The sequence below is a fragment of the Episyrphus balteatus genome, chromosome 2 (genome assembly GCF_945859705.1).
Source record: "Episyrphus balteatus chromosome 2, idEpiBalt1.1, whole genome shotgun sequence".
NCBI lineage: Eukaryota > Metazoa > Arthropoda > Insecta > Diptera > Syrphidae > Episyrphus > Episyrphus balteatus.
Window position 1 is genome coordinate 99,037,144 of NC_079135.1, and position 24,602 is coordinate 99,061,745.

The 24,602-nt window shown below is 28.8% G+C and overlaps 4 protein-coding genes across 6 annotated transcripts in view; 3 read left to right on the forward strand and 1 right to left on the reverse strand.

Annotated features, from left to right (window-relative positions):
• Positions 1-2,617, forward strand: part of LOC129912047 (MICAL-like protein 1) — a 170,303-nt gene extending 167,686 nt beyond the window's left edge. For all 3 annotated transcript variants that reach the window (XM_055990140.1, XM_055990141.1, XM_055990142.1), the window contains 2 exons: positions 1,742-1,888; positions 1,953-2,617. In XM_055990140.1, coding sequence (XP_055846115.1) covers positions 1,742-1,888; positions 1,953-2,024 — 219 coding nt within the window. In that variant the 3' untranslated portion in view covers positions 2,025-2,617. The remainder of the gene's footprint in view (positions 1-1,741; positions 1,889-1,952) is intronic.
• A 6,871-nt stretch (positions 2,618-9,488) lies between these two features.
• On the forward strand, positions 9,489-10,842 carry LOC129912261 (uncharacterized). The gene has a single exon (XM_055990437.1). The coding sequence runs from the start codon at positions 9,608-9,610 to the stop codon at positions 10,757-10,759; it is 1,152 nt and encodes a 383-aa protein (XP_055846412.1). The 5' UTR covers positions 9,489-9,607; the 3' UTR covers positions 10,760-10,842.
• Positions 10,843-12,635: 1,793 nt separating this feature from the next.
• Positions 12,636-24,602, reverse strand: part of LOC129908340 (uncharacterized) — a 60,524-nt gene continuing 48,557 nt past the window's right edge. The window contains exons 4-7 of the mRNA XM_055984770.1: positions 17,967-18,279; positions 17,752-17,902; positions 12,916-13,032; positions 12,636-12,852 (exon numbers count right to left, since the gene is read on the reverse strand). Coding sequence (XP_055840745.1) covers positions 12,735-12,852; positions 12,916-13,032; positions 17,752-17,902; positions 17,967-18,279 — 699 coding nt within the window. The 3' untranslated portion in view covers positions 12,636-12,734. The remainder of the gene's footprint in view (positions 12,853-12,915; positions 13,033-17,751; positions 17,903-17,966; positions 18,280-24,602) is intronic.
• On the forward strand, positions 13,101-15,121 carry LOC129908338 (uncharacterized). The gene is made up of 2 exons (XM_055984768.1): positions 13,101-13,289; positions 13,347-15,121. Exons 1-2 carry the CDS (start codon positions 13,205-13,207, stop codon positions 15,083-15,085), a joined length of 1,824 nt encoding a protein of 607 aa, XP_055840743.1. The 5' UTR covers positions 13,101-13,204; the 3' UTR covers positions 15,086-15,121.

Sequence of the window (24,602 nt, forward strand, 5' to 3'; positions counted from 1 at the left end):
TGGAAATATTCGTGAAGTCTTCTTATTTCGTTGTGAATTAAGCTATAATAAGAGGCCAACGCGTTGACCGATTTCGTTGATCATCTAATCCAAGCTAAATTGTCAACAACAAAGCAGTTATTGTGAAATGTTCTGAAGAATATTTTTTTAGTAGATTTTAGTAAACGGAAAGATAATACTTACAAAAGATAATACTTACCAAATTAAATATAAGCTACAATTCAAAAGCCAATTTTTTGTAGAGATGTAGACTTTACAAAATCTACAGTGTGTACAGTATTAACCCGAGTTTGAAAGGCAATAAATGATGAAACAATATTTGCTGGTCAAAAGTTTTTCAGACAAATTTTCCCAATTTGTTTGCTCAATCTGAATTTCACATAACTTCGTACAATGGTAAATATCGATATACCCAAGGAGAATAAGAGCATTCGATTATCAAATATGCACAGTAGAGTGTGGCAGGGAATATTATCGATATTTCGCTACAGCAATTGCTAATGTCCCCATCAGTTGAATACATAACACTGGCCAACAATTTTCAACTTTTTAAAATTTTCCAGAAAGATTTATTTCAAATTTTGTAGATTTGGGTTCAGCATGCTCAAAAATCATATTGGTTTCTTTCTAGCAGCTCTAGTTTTTGAAATATTTTAGTTTTCGACATTTTGGGGGTAATTTCGTACTAATTATAAAGTTATGCTTATTTTCTTTTCACACGAAACATAACGATTTGATGATAAATCACAAAATTTACAATAACTTTTCGGGATTTCAACCAAACTTGCTCATACTTACCGACATAATCGATCTTACCAGAACGCATTTATTTTATATTACAAGTCCTGCCAATTTAATTTTTTTTTCATACAACATAGTACAAAAACGGTCTTGCCCCCATTGGCGGTCTTGCCCCCACTACTCCTACTTAAAATTTATTTTTTTTTTAGATTTTATTACATATTACAAGCATTTTCAAAGTTTTGCTGGAAAATTTTATTTGGAATGTAATGTATGTATTTCGGTTCAGTAAGTTAAATAAAAAAAAAAAAATTAATTAAAAAAATTTGTATGAATTTCTATGCCTTATTCTATGTATGAATAATTTAAAAACTAGAGCTGCTCCGTCCATTGAACTCGATTTTGAATCCAATCCAGTTTTGAGCAATTCCCATTCTCAAGACATTTGGTATTCATAAGAATTTTACTATCTTCTTACATCTGCTCCATATGCTTAAGGTCTCATAAATCTTTGATTCTTTTAGAGAAGTCTTTATTTCTAAACTACCTTCGATTGGAGAATAACCAAATAAAATGTTTAAGCGTTTTCACTACAAAATTAGGGTTGAGATTTGTGTAATTATGCATTGTACCTACATAAATATATATTAATGTCCTTTTGAGTGCATTCTGACTTGAAATCGGAAAAAAATTCTCTTCTAATAAGAGATAAGAAGAATAATAAACTTCTGGATGCTTTCAAACGCTTTTTGGCGTCCAATCGAGAACGACATTATTATTTCCGACGAATAACATTTTTAAATAAATCCAGTCTTGTGATTCCTAAGATTTATTAATTACCCTTAAAATCTCAGTTTAAAATAAGGGGCTTTTTTGATAAGTATAATGCTTTGTAAAAGGTTATTTCTTAAATCAAAATTAAATTTACTGTGCACAAACAAGAAAATGCTTCATAATACATATAATCAAGTATTAATATTTTTTTTCTATTTATTTATAGAGTATCAAACAGAGACTTGAATTGCATTCGGCAAAACGTGAAGAAGAATCTAATCGAAATACGCTGAGTAAACTCTCCAAAAAGGAGAAGAAGAAACAAAAAGAGAGTAAAAAACTTGGTAAAAGTAAAAAGCTTGACGCAGATAAGGTAAGTTTTTTTTTAAATAAATAAGCTACTCAAATCACTTACATATATTTGTCTATTCAAATAGGATGCCGATGAATCTGAACTTGGTACGGAAAAACAAAAACCCAAGAAGAAGAAGAAAAAGTTCCTGTTTTAGAATCTTAGCCAATGGAATTCGATATTAAAAATCTTTGGACTGAATGAAGTTAACTACTATATTTTTTTTTTCGGAAACAAATTATTGTTAACAGATTTAAAAACAAAAAAAAAAACTTAGAAAAAACTTTTCGCACAAACAAAACCTCCCAGCATTTAGAGATCGTAGTTGCAGGCAACAACAAAATCCACATCAACACCGTGTTCTCCCTTAGGCAACTACATCGCTTACACCCCCTCTTGTGATAGCTTGCATTGCAGTGTAGTAATATTATTTGAAAAACAAAACTAAAAAAATTGTCAAAAGCACTAAAAACATTTATTAAATTATTTTTTTTTTGTTCTAAACAAAAATCGGGATAGAATTCATTTGGAAAAAAAAGAAAACGGTTTTGGTTGAATTCTTATTTTTTTAAGTCTTTTTTGTCATTATACATAATTTTTATTTTGTTACATTTAACTTTACATATGAAAACAAAAAACAAAAAAAATCTCGTCGTCCCACTTCGTAAGTCTCGTTTGAAAGTTGACATCTTCATGTACATTAAGTATTTAATTATAATTAAAAAACATTTTATTTCATAACAAAAAAAATGAGTGCATGGTTTTTTATTGCTTTTTTTTGCTATAATTCTTCTTTCCTTAAGATATGGAAGTTTAAATGTGAGACATTAACTTTATAATTATGTTTAAAAATTAAAAAAATAAATAAATATTATAAATTTTGTTTTGTTAATATTAAAAAAAAAATTAAATAATTTAATGCATATGTAGTCTTTAATTATATTAATTTGTTTTGTCTTATACTTTCTTTTTGTCTATTTTGTATAAAGCAAACAGTATAATTAAAATGAACAACAAAAAAATATATTTTTACGTTGAATATAAATTCAAAATTGGTATTTTATTTAAGAAACCAGGAAATATTGGCTTAATTATTCGAACGAAGAGTCTATATTATTTTCGAGTTTTTGATGGCTAGGTGGTTATTTTTACTTGGCCTGACAAGGTTCAAATTTTTTGCTATGGAAGATGTACAGTTTTGATCCTAGGTTTTTAAGAACAAATGATAATATGCTCCATTACGTTTTAGAATAGATTATTCGGAACTATAACTACAACGCCACTTAGGGATATTTTCTTCGAAAACCTGACTTTTGTCATAGTTCGTCAGTTTAGTTCTTATTTGTCCTATAATCCAATAACTTCTGTTTTCAGGAGAGCGTTTTTAAACTTCAAAGTGGTGGTTATTTTTTATTTTTATTGTTTTGTTTAGATTAATCCCAGAGATTTGTATGTTATTTGAAAGATTAGATATTTTGCTAACCATACATAAAGCAATTTGCATGTTATGGTTTTTCAATATTGATTTAATTGAGTTTAAAAAAAAGTAGTAAAGTGGACATAGGACACCTGTTCATACAATTACAGACACATGAAAAACCAAACCAAAATATAGGAAACCAAATATTTTTATTGAAATCGAAACTCAATACATTCTTTATTTGAGTTTTAAAAAATAAACGAAAATATTATAATTAGGTAACAAAGGTACTTTTTTCACCATTTCCCCAGCCCGGACCTATCGCACAATTAAAAATAAAGTATGCAGAAGTTTTGTACAAGTTTTGTACAACAAAAGCCGAGTTTTGTACAAGCCTACAACGAAAGTTATAGCCAAGTGAAAGTACCGGGCTGGGGAAACGTTTCCCCAGCCCGGACATTTTTCAAAACTGAAAAAAAAATGAAAAAAAGTATGCAGAAGTTTTGTACAAGTTTTGTACAGTTTTGTACAACAAAATTCAAGTTTTGTACAAGCTTACAACGAAAGTTATAGCCAAGTGAAAGTACCGGGCTAAGGAAACGTTTCCCCAGCCCGGACATTTCTCAAAATTAAACCAAAAAAAAAAAAAAAAAATTCTACAACTATCTACGAGTTTTGTACAGTTTTGTACAACAAAAACCGAGTTTTGTACAAGCTTAGTTTACTAATTAGAGCTAATTTTAGTTTACACTAAGTACACTACGTACCTAGCCAGTTATATCCAAAACTAACAAAATTTAAATGCAAATTCCATTTCAGTTTTGTACAGATAAAATGCCACATCTAATGCAATTGCTGACGTTATTAAAAATCGATACAAATTGATTTGTTCTTAAATAATAATAAAAATCTACATTGTGTGTGTCCTTGAAACCTAATTAGAATATTACCAACAGATTTCCCAAAAGTATACTACTGATTCATAACTTATGAACAAATCTCCCAAAGGTATGCAACGAACTATTTCAATAAATCTCCCAAAAAATGCAAGCTTTTCGAAAGCGGAAATAACTTCCAAATGTATGCAAGTTATTTCAAATCATAAAGTCTGTTTGTTTTGCATTTGATGCATTCTATGAAGTAGTAAGTACCATTTTGCGTTTTTTTTTTTTTTTCAAATAAATAACGTACAAAAATAAGTTAAAAATTCAAAAGTGAACATATTGTGAAGGTTTTTTTGACTGGAAAGCATACAAAAAGGATGCAGAAAATTAATATTTTTGTTTTTAAAATAATTTGTACTTTTTTTTTTGACAATAAATAGAAAAAAATATTTTACTTTTGTCGTTTTGCAGTAGGTTCACATTTTGCAAGTCTAAATAAAATTGTATGTTAAAAAACGACAACAAATTCAAAAAATTTATAAATTAAAAAACAACAACTATATCAATACTCAACAATTTTAATAGGCTTGTTCTCACTAAAGCCACAAATGAGGAAATTTCCCAAATTATCACATTTCGAATGTAAAATCGCATAGGAAAAAATTAAATTTGAAATTTGAACTGACTATAATGATGCTGAGAAGCTTCTCATCATGATAAATTTAACACATGAAAAACTCGTATAAAACTTGTAAGAGTGAAAAAGGCGATGTTTTTGCACTCCTACCGCTACCGCTTACCGCATCCGGTGTGGCCAAACCTTTAATTAACTACAATGACATAAAAAGTGAAAAAGTGGGAAGTTTACAAAAGTAAAAATTTTGTATTTCTTTCTTTTCTTTGGAATAAAACTACAAAAATTGTTTTTGAAACTTAAAAGCTTTCTGCATCATCGTTTTTAATTTTGGGGTTGGAAAAAGTATCACAAATATTGATTGAAAATTGTCACTTTTTGACTTTTTGCAAAAAGTGCTCGTTTTAAGGTATAACTACAACGGTGACTTTTTGCAAAAAGTGAAAATTTTCAAATTCATTTTGTGGCAGTTTTTCCGACTGCAAAATTCAAAATAATGAAGCAGAAAGCTTATTTTTTTTTTTTGTTTAAAAAACAATTTCTGTAGTTTTTTTTTTCCAAAAACAAATAGCGCTCGAAAGAAATGAAAAAATGTATACGTTTGTAAAGTTCCCACTTTTTTCACTTTTTAGGCCATTGTAGTTAAGGCTTTATAGTAAAATATTGAAAGATGAGGGAAAAGAGATGAATATAGAAATCAGGGGTCCAACTACGGCATACGTACGTAAACGTATTGACGCTTTATGTCTTCATCATTTTCTTCTGATTAAATAGAGAGAGCAGCAGTCAAAAGTTAACGAACGTATGCCATAGTTCAACCCCATAAGTTCCTATTTTAACCCTAATTTTTTTTTCCTTTCTATCATAACTGCATATCAAAGAAGTACAAGAAAAAACCAAAAAATCAAATCAAATCGGAGGAAAACAAACGCAACATGCCTATAATACATAAACACATGCATGCACAAGCATATTATATCCGAATTGAAATGTCAAGTTTTTTTTCTGTTTTTTTTTTTCGACACTGACGTTTGGCTCAAAAGCCAAAAATTATGAACAAAATTCCTAACTTATACTTCAACGTTCAGATGTGGTACGGGTTGCGGTAACGGTACTTGTTTGAAGGCTTGGCCACACCTAAGGGTACATGCGGTAGCGGTACGGGTACTTGTATGAAAAAAATTACAAACTGACACATCAACGTTCAGATGTGGTACGGGTAGCGTTAACGGTACTTGTATGAAAGCTTGGCCACACCGAAGGGTACATGCGGTAGCGGTACGGGTATAGTATGAAAAAATTACAAACTGACATATCAACGTTCAGACGTGGAATTTTGTTCATACAATTAAAAATTAAAAAAAAAAAAAAAAAAATACGTTTACGTACGTATGCCGTAGTTGGACCCCTGATTTCTATATTCATCTCTTTTCCCTCATCTTTCAATATTTTACTATAAAGCCTTAACTACAATGGCCTAAAAAGTGAAAAAAGTGGGAACTTTACAAACGTATACATTTTTTCATTTCTTTCGAGCGCTATTTGTTTTTGGAAAAAAAAAAACTACAGAAATTGTTTTTTAAACAAAAAAAAAAAAATAAGCTTTCTGCTTCATTATTTTGAATTTTGCAGTCGGAAAAACTGCCACAAAATGAATTTGAAAATTTTCACTTTTTGCAAAAAGTCACCGTTGTAGTTATACCTTAAAACGAGCACTTTTTGCAAAAAGTCAAAAAGTGACAATTTTCAATCAATATTTGTGATACTTTTTCCAACCCCAAAATTAAAAACGATGATGCAGAAAGCTTTTAAGTTTCAAAAACAATTTTTGTAGTTTTATTCCAAAGAAAAGAAAGAAATACAAAATTTTTACTTTTGTAAACTTCCCACTTTTTCACTTTTTATGTCATTGTAGTTAATTAAAGGTTTGGCCACACCGGATGCGGTAAGCGGTAGCGGTAGGAGTGCAAAAACATCGCCTTTTTCACTCTTACAAGTTTTATACGAGTTTTTCATGTGTTAAATTTATCATGATGAGAAGCTTCTCAGCATCATTATAGTCAGTTCAAATTTCAAATTTAATTTTTTCCTATGCGATTTTACATTCGAAATGTGATAATTTGGGAAATTTCCTCATTTGTGGCTTTAGTGAGAACAAGCCTATTAAAATTGTTGAGTATTGATATAGTTGTTGTTTTTTAATTTATAAATTTTTTGAATTTGTTGTCGTTTTTTAACATACAATTTTATTTAGACTTGCAAAATGTGAACCTACTGCAAAACGACAAAAGTAAAATATTTTTTTCTATTTATTGTCAAAAAAAAAAGTACAAATTATTTTAAAAACAAAAATATTAATTTTCTGCATCCTTTTTGTATGCTTTCCAGTCAAAAAAACCTTCACAATATGTTCACTTTTGAATTTTTAACTTATTTTTGTACGTTATTTATTTGAAAAAAAAAAAAAAAACGCAAAATGGTACTTACTACTTCATAGAATGCATCAAATGCAAAACAAACAGACTTTATGATTTGAAATAACTTGCATACATTTGGAAGTTATTTCCGCTTTCGAAAAGCTTGCATTTTTTGGGAGATTTATTGAAATAGTTCGTTGCATACCTTTGGGAGATTTGTTCATAAGTTATGAATCAGTAGTATACTTTTGGGAAATCTGTTGGTAATACTCTAATTAGGCTTCAAGGACACACACAATGTAGATTTTTATTATTATTTAAGAACAAATCAATTTGTATCGATTTTTAATAACGTCAGCAATTGCATTAGATGTGGCATTTTATCTGTACAAAACTGAAATGGAATTTGCATTTAAATTTTGTTAGTTTTGGATATAACTGGCTAGGTACGTAGTGTACTTAGTGTAAACTAAAATTAGCTCTAATTAGTAAACTAAGCTTGTACAAAACTCGGTTTTTGTTGTACAAAACTGTACAAAACTCGTAGATAGTTGTAGAATTTTTTTTTTTTTTTTTTTGGTTTAATTTTGAGAAATGTCCGGGCTGGAGAAACGTTTCCTTAGCCCGGTACTTTCACTTGGCTATAACTTTCGTTGTAAGCTTGTACAAAACTTGAATTTTGTTGTACAAAACTGTACAAAACTTGTACAAAACTTCTGCATACTTTTTTTCATTTTTTTTTCAGTTTTGAAAAATGTCCGGGCTGGGGAAACGTTTCCCCAGCCCGGTACTTTCACTTGGCTATAACTTTCGTTGTAGGCTTGTACAAAACTCGGCTTTTGTTGTACAAAACTGTACAAAACTTGTACAAAACTTCTGCATACTTTATTTTTAATTGTGCGATAGGTCCGGGCTGGGGAAATGCACGTACTTTTTTCTCTATAATTTAAGATAAAAAAAAAAAACATAACAAAACGTAATTTGTATATTTATATTGTCTAAAATTGTCTTTTAGTCAATTTTTAAAACAGCCTGGTAAAATCGGACATCTTCGCTGTTATGCATATGTAAATAAAACATGGAAGCATAGAGATGATGTCCTTTTTTTCATTAGAGATGGTTACATTAGCATTTAGCAACGATACTTTTGGCAATGACTTTAAAACTTGAGTATTTCGCCGCTTCCTAGGAGGAGCTAATATGGGGACTGTTATTGAGTCAGCATACTCTCCATAATTTATTTTGCTTGGCCGTACTTACTTTCTCCAAAGTTTAAATTTAAACTTGCTTGGTTATAATTTTATGAAGTCCTCCTGTACACACTGTAGTACCTTCAAATGAACGTTTTCGTAGTTCATGGACAGTAACTTTTTAATTAAAGTTTAAAGATCTGGCCTTTAAGTATTTTACAGAAATCGAAAGATCATGGTCGAAAATATAAGATGACATCTAAAACTCATTATCTCCAAAAATAATCTGTAGGACAAATAAGAACTCACGTGACGAGTTTTTCAAACAATAAATTCACGAAGTTACTGTTTAGTAGGTACCGAGGATCCTACATATTCATAGGTTAACATACTGTAGCTTTTATGTGTCGTAATACATGATGTGTAGATGTAAAATAAATTCTAAGTATCAGCGTTAAATCTTCTTTCAAGATTCATAGGCCTTACGGACTCAAACTTCATTGGTTTTTATTGACCCTGTCTGGAACAGTTAACAGGATTTTCTGTACTTACTTTAGTCAGAACATATTAAACAGATTAATGAAACTGTTCTACCTTTTTTCTCACTAAACAAAGTTTTTATGATATTTGCCATTGAAATTTTCCAACATCGAGGGAGACCTCGATCCAATGTTTTTAATCAAAGAAAAACAAAAGGGCATTACATCAAGTTACTCGACACTAGTTCATTTAAAAGAAAATTGACAAAGTACAAAATAAATCTCGTTGAGAAATAACTTTTTAAATAGGCCCCTGAAACAGCGTTTAAATCAATTAGCTTTAAAGAGCTAAAATCAACAATAACTACTGAAAAATTTGGGTAATTTTTTGAAGTTTTTTTTTGCATTTTGTTGCATTCGGCATTTGAGTCCAAAAATTTACCTATAAAATGAACTGTGCCAAAAAATTGGAGCTATAGTATTTTCTGTACCACCTACTATGGGTCTAGAGTCTACACTTAAAAAACGATCCACGGAAACTATTTCCAAAGCATTTGTTTTAACTTCTTTATCAACTAAAAGTTTTGAGTTTTGACTTTATTTTCAAAATTAATTTCAATTAAATTTGAAAAAAACTTATAATTTTTTGTAAGAAAAATTTTCCGTCGTTTCTAAAACTTCCGTCTTTCGTCTAGTTTTTGAAGATTAAGCTTTAAATGGATCTAACTTCTCATCCATCAGCAGTTGACATTTACCAAATTCATCGGACACCTTTTTTTCGAAGACTTCATCGAAACAACTCAGACCAATTCGAACGATTGAAGAAAGCTTATGAGAATATCCGAAGTTTTGATGAGAAACCACTTCAAGTGCAGGTGAAAAAAGTACGACTTGGTAAATTATTGCGACGCATAAAAGACACATTGACAAAATCAAAGCCTAAACACGAAAAACAATTACGATCTAAACCTAAAAGCCAACATCAAATCCGTTGTGAAGAATTGGCAAAGGCCCGACAAAAGGGAAGTGAATATTCTCGTCAGAATTTGAATTCTATTTCAACTCCCAAACTCATTCAAGCAAAGATCTTAAGCCCTCAAGAAGAATGGTTACAGAGAAAATCTCAACTAAAACGTCGCTTGGATTATGGAAACAAAAAATCGGAGAAAAATCGATCTAAAATTCAGCGATTTCAAGAAATGTGTTTACAGTATTCTCCAGAAGTCCAGGAATTTCATCGCGTCCCAAGACCTCATTCATTAGGAATGAAGGAAAAGCTTAGAAAATTACTAGTTCGTTATCTATCCGAAGAGAAAGCTAATCAAGATGTTGTTAATTCGCTCGAAGAAATTGCAAAAACAAGAAATGATTTGTACTGGGATTTAATGGGAGCTATTAGCAAGCAGCAAAAGTTCATAAAACGTTATTGGCATTTCACCAAAAAGTTGTCAACATTTGCAATGAGGAGTAAGGAACAAAACCAACATAGCCATGTAGAAATATTTGAATCAAAAACAAATATAAAACCGTGTGGTTCAGAAGTATGTATCAGAACTTATAGATATTCCGATGACGATGAATATCTACCAGCACCAACGGAATCGCTTTTGAGAATGCCAATTCCAGATTTGACAGAAGAAATTCCTACACATGATGAATTTAGAGAAGATTTGATGGAAAATAATAGCCCTATACAGCATTTGCATATTGCTTTTCCAAATCATATATCTAGCACAAGACTTTGTGAGCTACACATTCCCGAAAATGATATGAACCTATCAAATAAATTTGGAGAAATCATTCGAAATACAGTTCGAAAAGAATCAGTTATTATGCTAACAAATCTTGAAAAGGCTATGAAGCATTGAACATTACTATGGAGCACTCAGAAATTTTCTCAATTAGAGTCTATTTTTCTGGTTCAGAAAAAAATCTTTTTGAAAAAGAAAAATAAACTAGTCAAGAAAATAAAATATGTTTGCGTAATTATTTTAAAATAACTAACATTACAAAACGAATGCACAGGTCGTTTTAAGAGCTTTATCTAGATGTGATCTGATTTAAAGGTCGTGGAAATCAGTTAAAATAATAGACCATCAGTTCTTATATTCAAAAAATATATAAGGTTGCAATAATTTTGTCTTTCACCCGTCGGCGTCGTAGATTGAAAAATCGCATTTTCAACTATCCGTTATCTGGTCTGGAGCAAAAAATTCAACGTAGATTTTGTATTCGATATTTTGATATCTACATGAACCGAAAATATGTTCGCAATGACAATTTATATGGAATTTTCCATTATGACCGGATTTTGTTATGGTTTTTTCGCGATTCGTAACTAATTTTCGGTAGGTACGAATAGAATCCGTGATTCGTGATAAGACAGTTCTAAAAATACAAGCACGTCGTTTATTTTTTGTTATTTTTAAATAATTATTTTCAGAATCCTGCACTATTTGTGTGAAAAATTGGTCTCACTTTGAATGTTTCCATTTTTCAGAGATTCTATCAATTCTGTATGGGTATTTCCATGATAGCATATATAAGCATATTTTTGTATGTTTTTCTATTTTGCATTATTTCCGATCAACAACATTTAAACGAATTTTTTTTTGGTAAAATATTTAAAAGGAGTTAGTTACTGCTTCTACATCATCTGCTTTCTGAAATATTTGTTTAAAGAAGAAAAGCCGTTTATCTGCAATTATTTGGTAAGTTTACTTAATGTTTTTTTACATGAATATTATCACATAATTATTGACATTATTTCTGTTATAAACCTACAATTGAAGCGTTGAAAATGAGAAGGGGTTAAGTGACATTCGAGTTATGTGTATTTCGAGTTTTGAGTAATCTTCGTTTAAAGTTTTTTGTTTTTGGCTCTTTGCATGAAAATGATAGGGATTTAGAAAAATGATCAAAGGCTAACTTCTAAACTAAGGACACTAAATGAATGACAATTGCACAAAAATTTAAGTTATCTTTTGACTCATTTATGTGCTGGAAAAAATGAAAAAAAATCGAAAATGTCACTTAAACCCTTCGCATTCTCAACGCTTCAATTCTAAATATAAATGCTTTTAAAGCAATTGTATAAGTTATACATACTTCTATCATAATTTACTAGATACCAACAGTATTAAATTCCTTTTGCAGAGCTTCCAATAAGTTTTATGAAAGCTGTTTGCCGAAGTATAGCTTCGAAAGTTTGAAACCTGCGATTCACAAACTCAAAAAATAAATGACATTTTTCCCACTATTTTATTTAAATTGGTTGGTTTTCTTTTTAAAAGTATTAAATTAAAAAAAAATTAAAAGTAAAATTTATTTTAAAAAATTGAGTTTTGGCATTTGTAAGCTACACAAAACTATGTTATTTATCTCAACTAAAACTTCTTATTTCAAATTTTGGAAAACTCTTGATAGTTACGATTTTTGTAACCAGAAAATCCATATGGGCCACTGTGGCGCCTAGAAATCTGGTGTAATATTTTTTATGCAAAACTGTCTGGAGCAGAAATTTTACTCGAGAGCAACGAATTTTTACTCTTATTTATGCAGTTTCATTAAAAACGGTGATATCAAGAATAAAAAAAAATTCTTAACATTTTTAAAGTCTTCTTGAAATAATTTTATGCACTAGCACTATTCTATTTGTGATATTTGAATCTGGTTTTTAAACCTGAAAATTCCTCACTGCCAAAAAAATTAAAAATGCATATTTTCTTTTTAAAAAATCTTTATACAACATTTATATGGCAGTAACCTCTTAGCACAGCTTTTAAATTTGTTTCTATTCATTTTGAGCAAGCATATTTGTCGACAATTTCAATTTTTTTACTTCTAATAGCAGCGACATCTATCTGTTGGACATTTTGAACGGAAATTGAGACAATTATCTAAGCAATATGTATCAGCACCTTCACGTCCAGCCAATTCACCAATAGCTTCACAAGTTTGCCTTAAAAAAAAAGAGAAAGTAACATTAAAAAAAAGTTATTTCTTTGGGGTTAAAAATACTTACGGGCAATGACAAGCACTTTCAGGACAATTTGGTGGATACCTCAGACAATTATTCTCACACCAGCCTCGCATACCTGGCAATGAACGGAATGCCGGTGATGGCAGACACATTTGATCGCTAAAAAAAATTTATAAAATTTTATTAAAAAAAAACTCAGTCGAATCCAAATTTAGAACAAAAATTTATTCCATTTCGATCAATTTAAAAATTTTGTCGAAAAATCACAACAATCGAAAAAATTCTTAAATTGAACAAAAAAATAAAAATAATTCAAGATTTTTTTGAAAAAATGCCCGCTAGCCAATCTAAAATTACTTTTGATGCTATAAATATTGTTAAAGCTGAAAATATTTATTTAAATGAGTCGAAAAAAGGTAAATATTTTACAAGATTTTGATTCAAGCTTTTTTCAATATTTCAACCATTATTAGTTCGAATTGTAAAAAGAAAAATGCCTGGCACCGATGAAATTATGAATCAAAAGAAAAAAATTGTTTCAGATTTTGTCTCAGGGCCACTGGAACCTAGATCATTTAACAAAAATAAAAAGTCAGTTTCAATTTCTAAGGAAACCAAGTTGAAAAATGCATCTTTAGCAGCTGCTAAAAAGTCTCGAAAACGTCAAATGGATATTGGAAATGCCTATTCCAAGTTGAATTCTCAAAGACAAAATCAACAAACCAAGCCTTTGGAAACTTCTAAAACTGTTTTAAGTGAAGTTAGTTCAGAAAGAAGTTCATTTTATTTAACTCCAAGACAGAATAGTCCAAATTCTGAAATCGATTTTGAGAACATAAATCCAAATAAGTTACCAGACCATTTTTACGAAAGCGAATTGGATGATTTTATTCGCAAGCAGTATCCAGATTTTGAGGAGTCTTCGGAATATGATTTTCAAGAGCCTTTTACTATTGAAAACTTTGATCTTCCCGAAGAAACATTTCATCCTAAAGACAGTTTACGACATTTTAAAGAGTTACTTGATCAGGAGGAGTCCTCGAAAAACAAGCTCTTGGAAAAGAGTGAAATAGAACTGCTGAAAGATATAATCAAGGCTGATGAAAGGTATCAAAAACTTAAAAGGGATGACTATTTGCTCTTGAAAGAAATTCTAATGGGACAGCTTAAAGAAATTTCGGAACAAGAGCGTGTTATAAAGATTGCTCTAGAAAGAATTCGTTCTCGAAGTTATTCAGGAGTAAAAGTTGACGTTCTTCAAGTTGTAAAAGCTGAACAGCCTCTAGAGAATAATTTCGCAGAGTCTAACATAGAAAAAGTGCCATTACCCAGGTCCGATTCAATTGAAAAGAAAATTGATGAAAGTAAGGCCTCTCCTAGAAGACAAGAAGTTGATGTGTTTTTCAAGAATGTCCCATCTTTGGAGAGAGAGATTCGAATTTTGAAATTATTAGGCCGTAAATTGGAAGAAACTTTGAAAAAGTCTTCTAAAAAGGAAGAACCAATAATACTTAAACCTCCAGTCGTCTTGTTAACTACTGAATCTATTTGTTTTAAACATTCAATTTGCAATGCTTCTTCCAGCATTCTTCTATTAGCTTCAAAATCAATTCTTGGCATTGTTCAAGAATTTAAAATCAGTCATCAAACAATTGACGAATTAAAATTAGAAAGAGATTTTTACATTGCATCTGATTTGGATAATTTTACTCTTCAAAGAACAAATTTCGATAATCTTCGAAATAATCCTGAAATGCTTTTACGAAGACTTAAACCTTTTACAAAGGATTCTCGATTAAAATTCAATGTTATCGAACAAGATCCATTGTTTTTTAATCATTTTCTAGCAAATATTTGTAAGATCTCTTCGAAGTCATACGATGGAACTTTTATTCCAAAAATTCACAATTTGAATCAAAAATCAAATATTATTCCAACAATGGCAATGAATGGTGCTGGAGATCATTTTGATTTTATATTGAAAGATGAAGATATTATACCGAAATTGGAATTACCAGTTGTGGTAGAAAAACCTAGTCGAACAATAATTGGTAAGAAGAAATTTAAACAACGTCGAACACCATTGCAAGAAAAGAAATTTGTATCAGCCAAGAATAGTTTTATCAAAATAATTCTTTTGAGTTTGCTTCATTTAACAATTGGTTTATTGGTTTTTGGAGCAGTTTTTTATCCTGATGTTATTTGCATTTGAGATTAAATAAAATATAATTTTTTTTTTCAAGCAGTACCTACTTTTCAGATTTTTTTTATAAAAATTCATTGTGCTACAAATATGAATGTATTAACATTGTGGATCAGCTGCTTCAAATTTATCAATATAAACTTAAAGGGTCACTATGGTGTATGTGTAACATTTTTTTCGAATGAGTCTCTTATATGGTCAAGAGTAAAATAAACTTCTTGAAAAGAAATGCCAAAGGGATTAGCATGTAGCATTATCAGGTGCTCATAATTGTAAAACAGTTTTGTTAACTATGGGGAATATCTGTGAGATGGAAGTATACCTTTTTATTTTTTTTTTCAACGTTCAATATTAATTAAACAAAAGTTATTCCCACGACAGAAAATGGAAAATTATTGTCGGAACTAACACTGTGTAATCCAACTACAAAAATCCCCCATATGAGTAGTATTAATACAAAAATAAATATTGGAAACTTGTTTTTGTAGTTAAAGTAACTACTTTTATGTTCGGTAATAGTTAACTTTAATATAATAAGAACTGATTTAATTAAGCCAAAAATAGGTTGATATACGGGAAGCGCCGACAAAATTGAGAGAATTTTGTTTTCAAACACAAAATCGGAAAATTTCATTTTTAGGTAAGTGAGTTTTTTGCAATTTTTTTGAATATAACGTGTACAATTTTTTATCAAAATCTTTAGAGCAGTTTTTGAGAAAATTCTAACTACTCGAAAATTTTGTAGGTATAGGAGGACACTTTCTAAGCGAGATAGAAGAAAAAAAAAAAAACAACTTTCAAATTTTCATACGAATCTTCCGAAGAAAATCCTTTAAGTCCTTAAGGCACTGTACCTAAATGTTTACACATGGGCGTACAGACGAACAGATAAACTGACCAATGATGAATTCAATTTCTCCATCATCGTAATGTTGGATTTGATAAACACGTAGACATTGTAATTTAGATATCAGATATTTTGAAACAAGCCCTAAATCTACATACATGCATGTTGAAAACTTTTATGTGATTTTGTTTAACCATTAAAACCAACAATTTCTTGAAATATTGCCAGTTTGAATAATGATTCTTTAAAAATAAAAAAAATATCTAAGTATAGATTTTAGAGAATGACTTCTAGTAGAGTAACTAAAGCTCAAAAAATGGCAATATTAGGGATTTTGATGATCTTTTTTTTCAAACATCGGTCATTAAAAATAGTTAAAGTGATTATAAATTTCCGGTGTTGCCGTTTTGATTTTTTAAATTTAATTGAAGATTTTTTGTGAACAAATTTGCTTAAATTTCATAAATTATTTGATGCCAAAAGATTGTCTAAGAAATTTAAGAAAAAAAATATATTTGAGTGAGGGACAATCTTCCATCGTTTCAGCGATAGATGCAAATTTTCTTATTAATTGACTTCAAGCACAAAAAAACAAACGCTGGCAAGTTCTGCAAAGAAAAAAATGTTTTCTCCCGCATCCGGTCTGCTGCAGGGAGGGACATTAGTTCATAATTCCATAGTGAAAATATGTACATAGTGGGTATTAGTCTATAAATTTTACGAGTGATAAAAATGTCTTAAAGGCGAAACGGTAAGTGAAATTTCGTAACATTCCTTGGACTTAGGGGACCAAAAAATATTTTTGTGACCTTCATCCATTGCAGAATATCTAGCTTCGTCGAACTTTCTCCACTTTTAGAGATTAAGAAAATTTTGAAAAAAAGAAGAGTTTTAAACCATTTCAACATAGTACAGAAATCAAAAAATTTTCAATCACCCGATTTTAGGTTGAACGGAATTTATCTGTAAATCTTGTACCCAAATGTTCAAATGTCTGCCTAAGTTGAAATTGTTTAAAATTTTTTTTTCTCAGTTAATTTTCAATCGATTTTTATAAAAATAACTTCGTTTGGTACCTTTTGGCTATGTAAATATGATTTTAGAAATTTGTACTATTTGTTGTTGTTCTATCTAAAAAGGTCGACATCTTAAATTCAATTCAATTTACTGTAACATAAATTGTCTTTCATAATTTGCATATGCTGAAAAACCACAAATTCGAATATACCTATGCATTTATAAAAGAGCAAAAATATTACTGAAGATTTATTTTCAAATTCTGAAATATAGACAACGATAGTTTTTTAAACAATTTTTGACCAACACCGAGCGATTAAAATAAAACACAGTTTTGTTTTTATTTGTGCATGTAAAAATTAAAATATTTATTAATTTCTATTTTCTTAAAACCAAAATCTAATACCAATACCAAAACTGCTTTACAAAATATTTTACAATGGTTAAAGCTTAAAAAAAATGTGTAATTATAAGCAATATGTATTATAAAATGCTGAAAATTAAATAAAAGCTCCAAAGTTACGTTTTATATTTTTATGATATGTACAATTTTATTATTTTAATAATGGGATGTTTTTTTTTTGTTTTGTGCATAAATGAAATTAATTTGATAACATTAATGTAATTATGTATGTATTTTTACAATGTGTATGTTAAAGCTTCATTTAACCAAAAGTTTAATGGCGATTGCTATTTCTAAAATTATATAAATTGCAAATTGTATTAAAGTTTTATTTTTTCTTTTGAACTTAATGAAAAATACGTTTTTTTAAAAAGCATAATATATAATTAACATGAAAATAATACTTACCGAACAATAAGTGGGAAGACATTATTATCAAGTGGTGCACGATAGTCTTTGTAGTAAAGAAGGTAAGGTGATTTAGTGTTGACGAATGCTGGGGGTAGACCACCTCCAGTATTTGATACAATAGCAATATCAGCACAGTTTCGGAAAGTTTCTAAATTTCCAGAAAAAACACAAGAAAATATGTATAAATTTTGTATAGATAGTCGAAAACTTACCAGCACGTCCACAACCAACAGCTTCAGTACCATTCGCACATGTTCCCCACATATTTCCTGTATAATAAGTCCATTGCAAGACACATTGAGTACATGTTACATAGGGTGGAAGCCTCACTCGATAACGGAAGATATCCTTTTTCTTAGCTTCGCTGGGAATTAAGAAACGATGTTCCCTTGTACCAGAAATGAAGAGTGGATAACGATCAAAACATTCTTGTGTAGCCTCATAGCGTGGATTATTATTGGGACAAAGGAACATCTCAAAACGACCAAAATGATTGGCTGTTAGTTCAACTTCAACTTCGATTTCCTTAAAATAAAAAAAAAAACAAACACAATTAAAATAAACCTAGTTTTTGGAGCTATTGGTTTAGAAATTTAAATTTAGTTTGCACAGAAAAAAATAAGAGTTTTCAAAGTTGAAATCTATAAAGTCACCAATTTTGCTAACCTCCTGGAAAACTTTCATTCAAAAGTTAACATTGGTCTTAATAATTCAGACACGTATTTGCAGAAAATTGCTCCTACTGAAAATGGCCTCTTTAGGCGTAGACAAATCTTTGAGATCGAAAAAACCAGTAAAAATTATTTTGAATGTTAAAGTTTAAGGGGGTTAAAAATTGCATAAGTCCCACGATTTTTTCAAACAATTTTTTAACGCCTCTTAGAGCTATGGACTTTTTTTTCAAAAAAGTTTTATATAGAAAAGTTTTCAAACAGCATACAAAAACGGATCTTAGGATTTTGATTTTAAAAAAATCTGTGGGGTTTAGCAAATAAGGTCCAATTTTTGAAATACCTACAAAAATATGTTTTGGATCATTATTTTTTTTTTTTCTTATGATTTCTGACTTTCACCTAAATGACTCAACTGATCGAAAATTCTTTACAAAAGCGTCTAAGAATGTCTAAGAATATTCAAATATTTATAAATAATATAAAAAATTTTTTTTTAGATAAATCAATTTCTTGAAAATCTGTTGGTAAAATGAAATAAATTAAATTTGTTTGAAATTTTGTTTTTAAATTTCTTAAAAATAGCACACAACTTAAACCATTCATAAAGTTATTTTAAGAAATAAGAATGCTATTTAGATTTCATATAAAATTAATGATAAAATTAAATAAAAATTTTTGTTTTATTTACTCTCTTAAAAACTTTAACATATTAATCAACTTTTCTCATAAGATCAAGGTCTTGCATCATGAATTTTATTTTTGAAAGATCCGGGGTTTCAGAGTTCTGAGTTTGAATATAAGTTTTATATTAAATTAACTGGATATTTAATTTAGTAACAAATTACAATCATAGAATCTTGGCATTTCAAAAATGTATATTTTGGCTTTATTAGTGTTACCGTTGGGTTACTTTACAAATCGCTAAAGAACTTAAGATTAATTGTTAATTATTTGATTTCAAAGATTTGAGTTTTTGTTTTATTTACTTAAGAAGTAGCTGAAACATTTTCTAAAATTAAATTTTTTTTTTGTTTTTTTTTTTTTTTACATTAAAGATGTATAATCAAGCGAATAGAAAACTAAAGCCTCTACTCTATCAAATGTCTACCCATTTCCTTACCCAGGGCCGTCTTTAACTATCTTTGGGCCCTTGGGCACACAAGAATTTGGGGCCCTTTTGGAAAGTAAAATAAGTACAATGGTTATCTAAAAGGCAATGGTTGGTTAAAAAGGGTTGCCAATAATACGTGCATTGAGACATCAATCGTTGCCACTGCGAATAATTGTACATTTTATACTGCCAATAATTATACGCTGTATCCGTTATAAGTTTCAGTTTGAAGAATTGGAAAAAAGAGCTCAAACGGATTGATAGATTTGCTAAAAACTCGGTACAGACGATTTGTACGTGATTTCCAAGAGCCGTTATTTTATTTTATTTTATTTTATTTTATTTTATTTTATTTTATTTTATTTTATTTTATTTTATTTTATTTTATTTTATTTTATTTTATTTTATTTTATTTTATTTTATTTTATTTTATTTTATTTTATTTTATTTTATTTTATTTTATTTTATTTTATTTTATTTTATTTTATTTTATTTTATTTTATTTTATTTTATTTTATTTTATTTTATTTTATTTTATTTTATTTTATTTTATTTTATTTTATTTTATTTTATTTTATTTTATTTTATTTTATTTTATTTTATTTTATTTTATTTTATTTTATTTTATTTTATTTTATTTTATTTTATTTTAATTTATTTTATTTTATTTTATTTTATTTTATTTTATTTTATTTTATTTTATTTTATTTTATTTTATTTTATTTTATTTTATTTTATTTTATTTTATTTTATTTTATTTTATTTTATTTTATTTTATTTTATTTTATTTTATTTTATTTTATTTTATTTTATTTTATTTTATTTTATTTTATTTTATTTTATTTTATTTTATTTTATTTTATTTTATTTTATTTTATTTTATTTTATTTTATTTTATTTTATTTTATTTTATTTTATTTTGTTTTGTTTTATTTTATTTTATTTTATTTTATTTTATTTTATTTTATTTTATTTTATTTTAATGTCTCCTTTTTAACGGATATCTCCAATATACCTAAAGTTTTCGAGATATTGCAATTTTCTCAAAAATGGATAACGATTTTGCTTTGAAAAAAAAAAACATGTAATGCTGCAAATAAGGCCGCACTTTTGAAATAAGAAAAATATTTTTTTGAGCCGTTATTAACGGTACCTACTTGCCATAGAAACGATATCTTAAAAATGTAAACGACACAACCGATTTTAATAAAAATTTTGACATAAAAAGGTTATTAAAATTAAGGACATTCAAATTAAGAAAACTTAAAAAAAGAATTATTTTTTGATTTAAAAAAAGAATTATTTTTTGATTTAAAAAAAGAATTATTTTTTGATTTAAAAAAAAATAATTTTTTTTTTTTTTTTTTGAAAAACAATTTTTTTAAAAGTTACCTATTTATTGAATTTTATGTGCCAATCTTTAAATACGAGAGCAATTCGCAATTCAAATTAAAAAATGTTTGGGGGTGCCAATTATTGTACCATGGCGTTTTCCATTGAACCAAAACATTGATGGACCGTCGATGAGCCGGCAATAGTTTTTTCTTAAACGTTTTCCAACGGAAAAAGTAGTATTGATGTTTTTTTGCCGACGAATTGATTCTTTTTTCGTCTTTTAATACGAATCTACACATATTTTAAGATTGATTTTAACATGCACTACTAATTTGACAGTTTTGCAAACTTCAAACGAAATTATTATAAATTAAGGAAAAAGATAATGGAAGGAGAATTTTTATTAATAATAAATAATCTTACCTACAGTGGAAAAAAAAGATATTTTTCTTGTTTTTTTTTTGAAAATATTATTGTCTTATTTTTTGGAAAATTGAATTTGGGTTTGGTCGTTTGGATTTAAATTTTTGTAAGCATACAACGCCACATAATGTTGATTTAATTTTAATAAATTAAAAATAAAAATAAAAAACACCATTTAATTTGAGTCAACTAAATTTATTTATTTGAATGCATTTCGACCGATGTATCGGCCATCATCAGCAACACGACTTTGTAATATAGTTGTCACTTACATAAACAGAAAGCTTTAAAGAAAATAATTACATAAATTATACATGGAAGTTAAAGCAGTAAAGATATACATAATTGATTTTAAAAACAAAACATTAGACTAAATAGATCGACTATATTAAGCTTTTACAGAGTGAAGAGAAAACAATTTAACAACAATTAAACAAATATGACTCTATATTTCCATTGTCTGCATTCAGTGAGTTGTTGTCTTTTTGTATGTAAAAGCTTTCGATGGCGTCAAGCTTTCTACCATCTGCGACGCTTGCTAAAAGACGAACATCATTCAAAGTGATTGGCAAATGTTGTTCGTGTAATGCATGTGCTGCAATTGCCGATTTCTTTGAATCGTTGTTTTTAATGTAGTTCTGGTGGTCTTTGAACCTAGTTGCCACTGATCTCTTAGTTTGGCCGTAGTACTTTCGTCCACACTTGCATTTAATTTCATAAACTCCAGATTTTTCCAAGTTGTCTTTCTTGTCTTTCACACTTGTCAGTTTGTTTTTAAGTTTGAATTTATTAGAAAAAACTAAAGACATTTTGTTGCGGTGGAAGACTGTTTTAAGACCATTTGTGATGTCTGGAGCGAAGGTCATGGACACTCGACTGAAATCAGCTGGTTGTGTTGATTTTTTCCTTGTGTAAAAGGTTGAGAGTTGTTGTTTATTATATTTGTTTGAATGTTGACGTATTATATTTTCAATTAGAGATGATCCATATCCATTAATGTATGCTGTGTTTAATATATGTGTGTATTCTTGTTTATAATATTTGTTAGATAATGGTAAACTAACAAGTCTATGTGCCATAGAATGGAAGGCAGCTAATTTATGTTGGATAGGTGCAAAAGCATTGCTCGGTGTATACCTGAAGGTGCTTGTTGGTTTGTGGTAAATAGCTATGTCAATACGATTTTGTTCATTTCTTATTAATTTTAGGTCTAAGAAGTTTATTGTTTGATTTTCTTCTAATTCATACGTAAATTTGATGCTGTTGTGTTGGGAATTCAATATTGATAACAAATCATTTACCTTATTCTTTTTGACGATTGTAAAGATGTCATCAACGTAACGAAACCAGGTTTGTGGAAGATGGCCTTTCCTTTTTAATTGCATTTCAAAATCAGCCATGAAGGTCTCTGCAATTAATGGTGAAAGCGGGTTGCCCATACTCGTTCCAAAGTTGATTTTGAAAAATCGCCCCCTAAATTGAAAGTAATTCGTAATTCAGCCACATAATGTGTTTTCATTTTGAAAACATAATATTTTCCGTATAGGTGTAGAAAAAACTTTATTTGGCTGCCATATAAAAACTAAAATTTTTTGGTAGATGGCCGGGCGACAAAAATGTTTTGAGAATAAATGTGTGAGAGAAATTTTCGTTCCTTCGCACACTGGAACGAGTGTATGGGAAAAACGGCAAAATTAATATCTTGGGAATAAAATAAGAAATTCAGCCAAATATGCTTGAAATAGTATTTTAGCACTTATATCTATGATTGCAACCTAAAAACAAAGAAATTGATATACTAAAACATATAAATCTAGGATATTTTTTTTAAAGAGCTGAGCAGCGAACTTGTTTTTATTTTAATTTTTATTTATAATTGTTTGCTTTTGTTTCGCTATCTAGATTACATTTTTTTAATAGCTTAATAAATAGTTAAACAAATTCATACTTCTATACATAAAGTAATCACCATCACTTTCGGAAGAATTATGCATACTACTAAGATCTAACTCCATGAGTAATTCTGCAATTTAACTATTATTAACCAAGTAAAATTTATATTTGGGTCACTTTTTAAGGATTGAAATTCAGCATTAGATCTGATGCTTTAAATTTAAGGATCTGACGTAATAAGCAAATGATTAATCAAGTCGGTAATTCAATTCATTATTGAGTATGATCGAAACTAGCATTCCATATTTTGTTGTACCTTGCTTCCAACAACCCTTCTATCGAAAGAACGCCTAGGTATATGTAAATCAAAAAACCTTATTCTGTTTTTTGCATGGAGTAAAAGTTTATATACACTGCTAGGCATACAGTACCAGGTGTACTTCGAAAGATAAAGATTTTTTGTTCTAAGAATTAGTTCTTCAAACGTGTCCAATGGACACTGTCCATATTTATTTCTCGACCAGCAGCGAATGTTGTCAAAATTAATGCAAATTTAAAGAAGAGATTGTTATCTATACGGGTTAGTTCGGAACTCAGCTTTGGATTCGAAAAAGAACGTCGACTAGTATTGACATCATTTGTTGTGCCATAACCAGGTTCGGTCCACCAGCATTTTCTCCTCCATAAAGCTCTTCCAATCCAATTAACTGCTTAATTTTGTTAAAAAAGTTTGAAGTTTCCACAATCGAGCCATATTGTGGATAAGTCACCAATTTTTATGTACGCAGTTGAACCTAAAAATGTCAGTTTACTTAAAATGGCGCAAACTTGCGCAAGATTTTTCTCTTGATTCGCTTTATAGACACATTGCTTACTATAAAACTAAAAAAAAAACCCAACAACCATATTTGACCATATTTTGAAAACTCGATTTAAAATTTGAAAATATTTTTTTTTCATATATCGCAATAACACATTTAAAATGACCATTAAAAAAAAAAAAAGCACACGAAAAAACTATTTTAATTAAAATACCTTGACTATTAATATACTCAATTATTAATCTAATTTTCACAGGAGAAATATATTTGCACAACAATATCTGAAACAAAAACATCTTAAAACTCTTTATAAAAAAAAAAAACGGAAAAAAGGCTATGTTCACGTGTTTACAACTTATGGACTAATAAATAATTGCAAAAAATTTTTATGCATTTTGAACTTTCATATATTTAGGATCACTTACCAATTAATTTCAAGTACCGCTAAAATAGTTTTATTTTTTAATTATTACCATGAGTCGTCCCACTGTGCTTCGGGGCCCCCCTGAGAATGGGGGCCCTGGGCACGGGCCCCGTGTGCCCTTATGGTAGAGACGGCATTGTTCTTACCCCTTTTTAGAGGGGATACAA

Excerpts from the sequence above, each read along its gene's own strand:
- LOC129908338 (XM_055984768.1), top strand. The coding sequence starts at position 13,205 with ATGCCCGCTAGCCAATCTAAAATTACTTTTGATGCTATAAATATTGTT. Across the intron at positions 13,290-13,346 it reads TTTAAATGAGTCGAAAAAAG|TTCGAATTGTAAAAAGAAAA; the intron begins GTAAATATTTTA and ends AACCATTATTAG.
- LOC129912261 (XM_055990437.1), top strand. The coding sequence starts at position 9,608 with ATGGATCTAACTTCTCATCCATCAGCAGTTGACATTTACCAAATTCAT.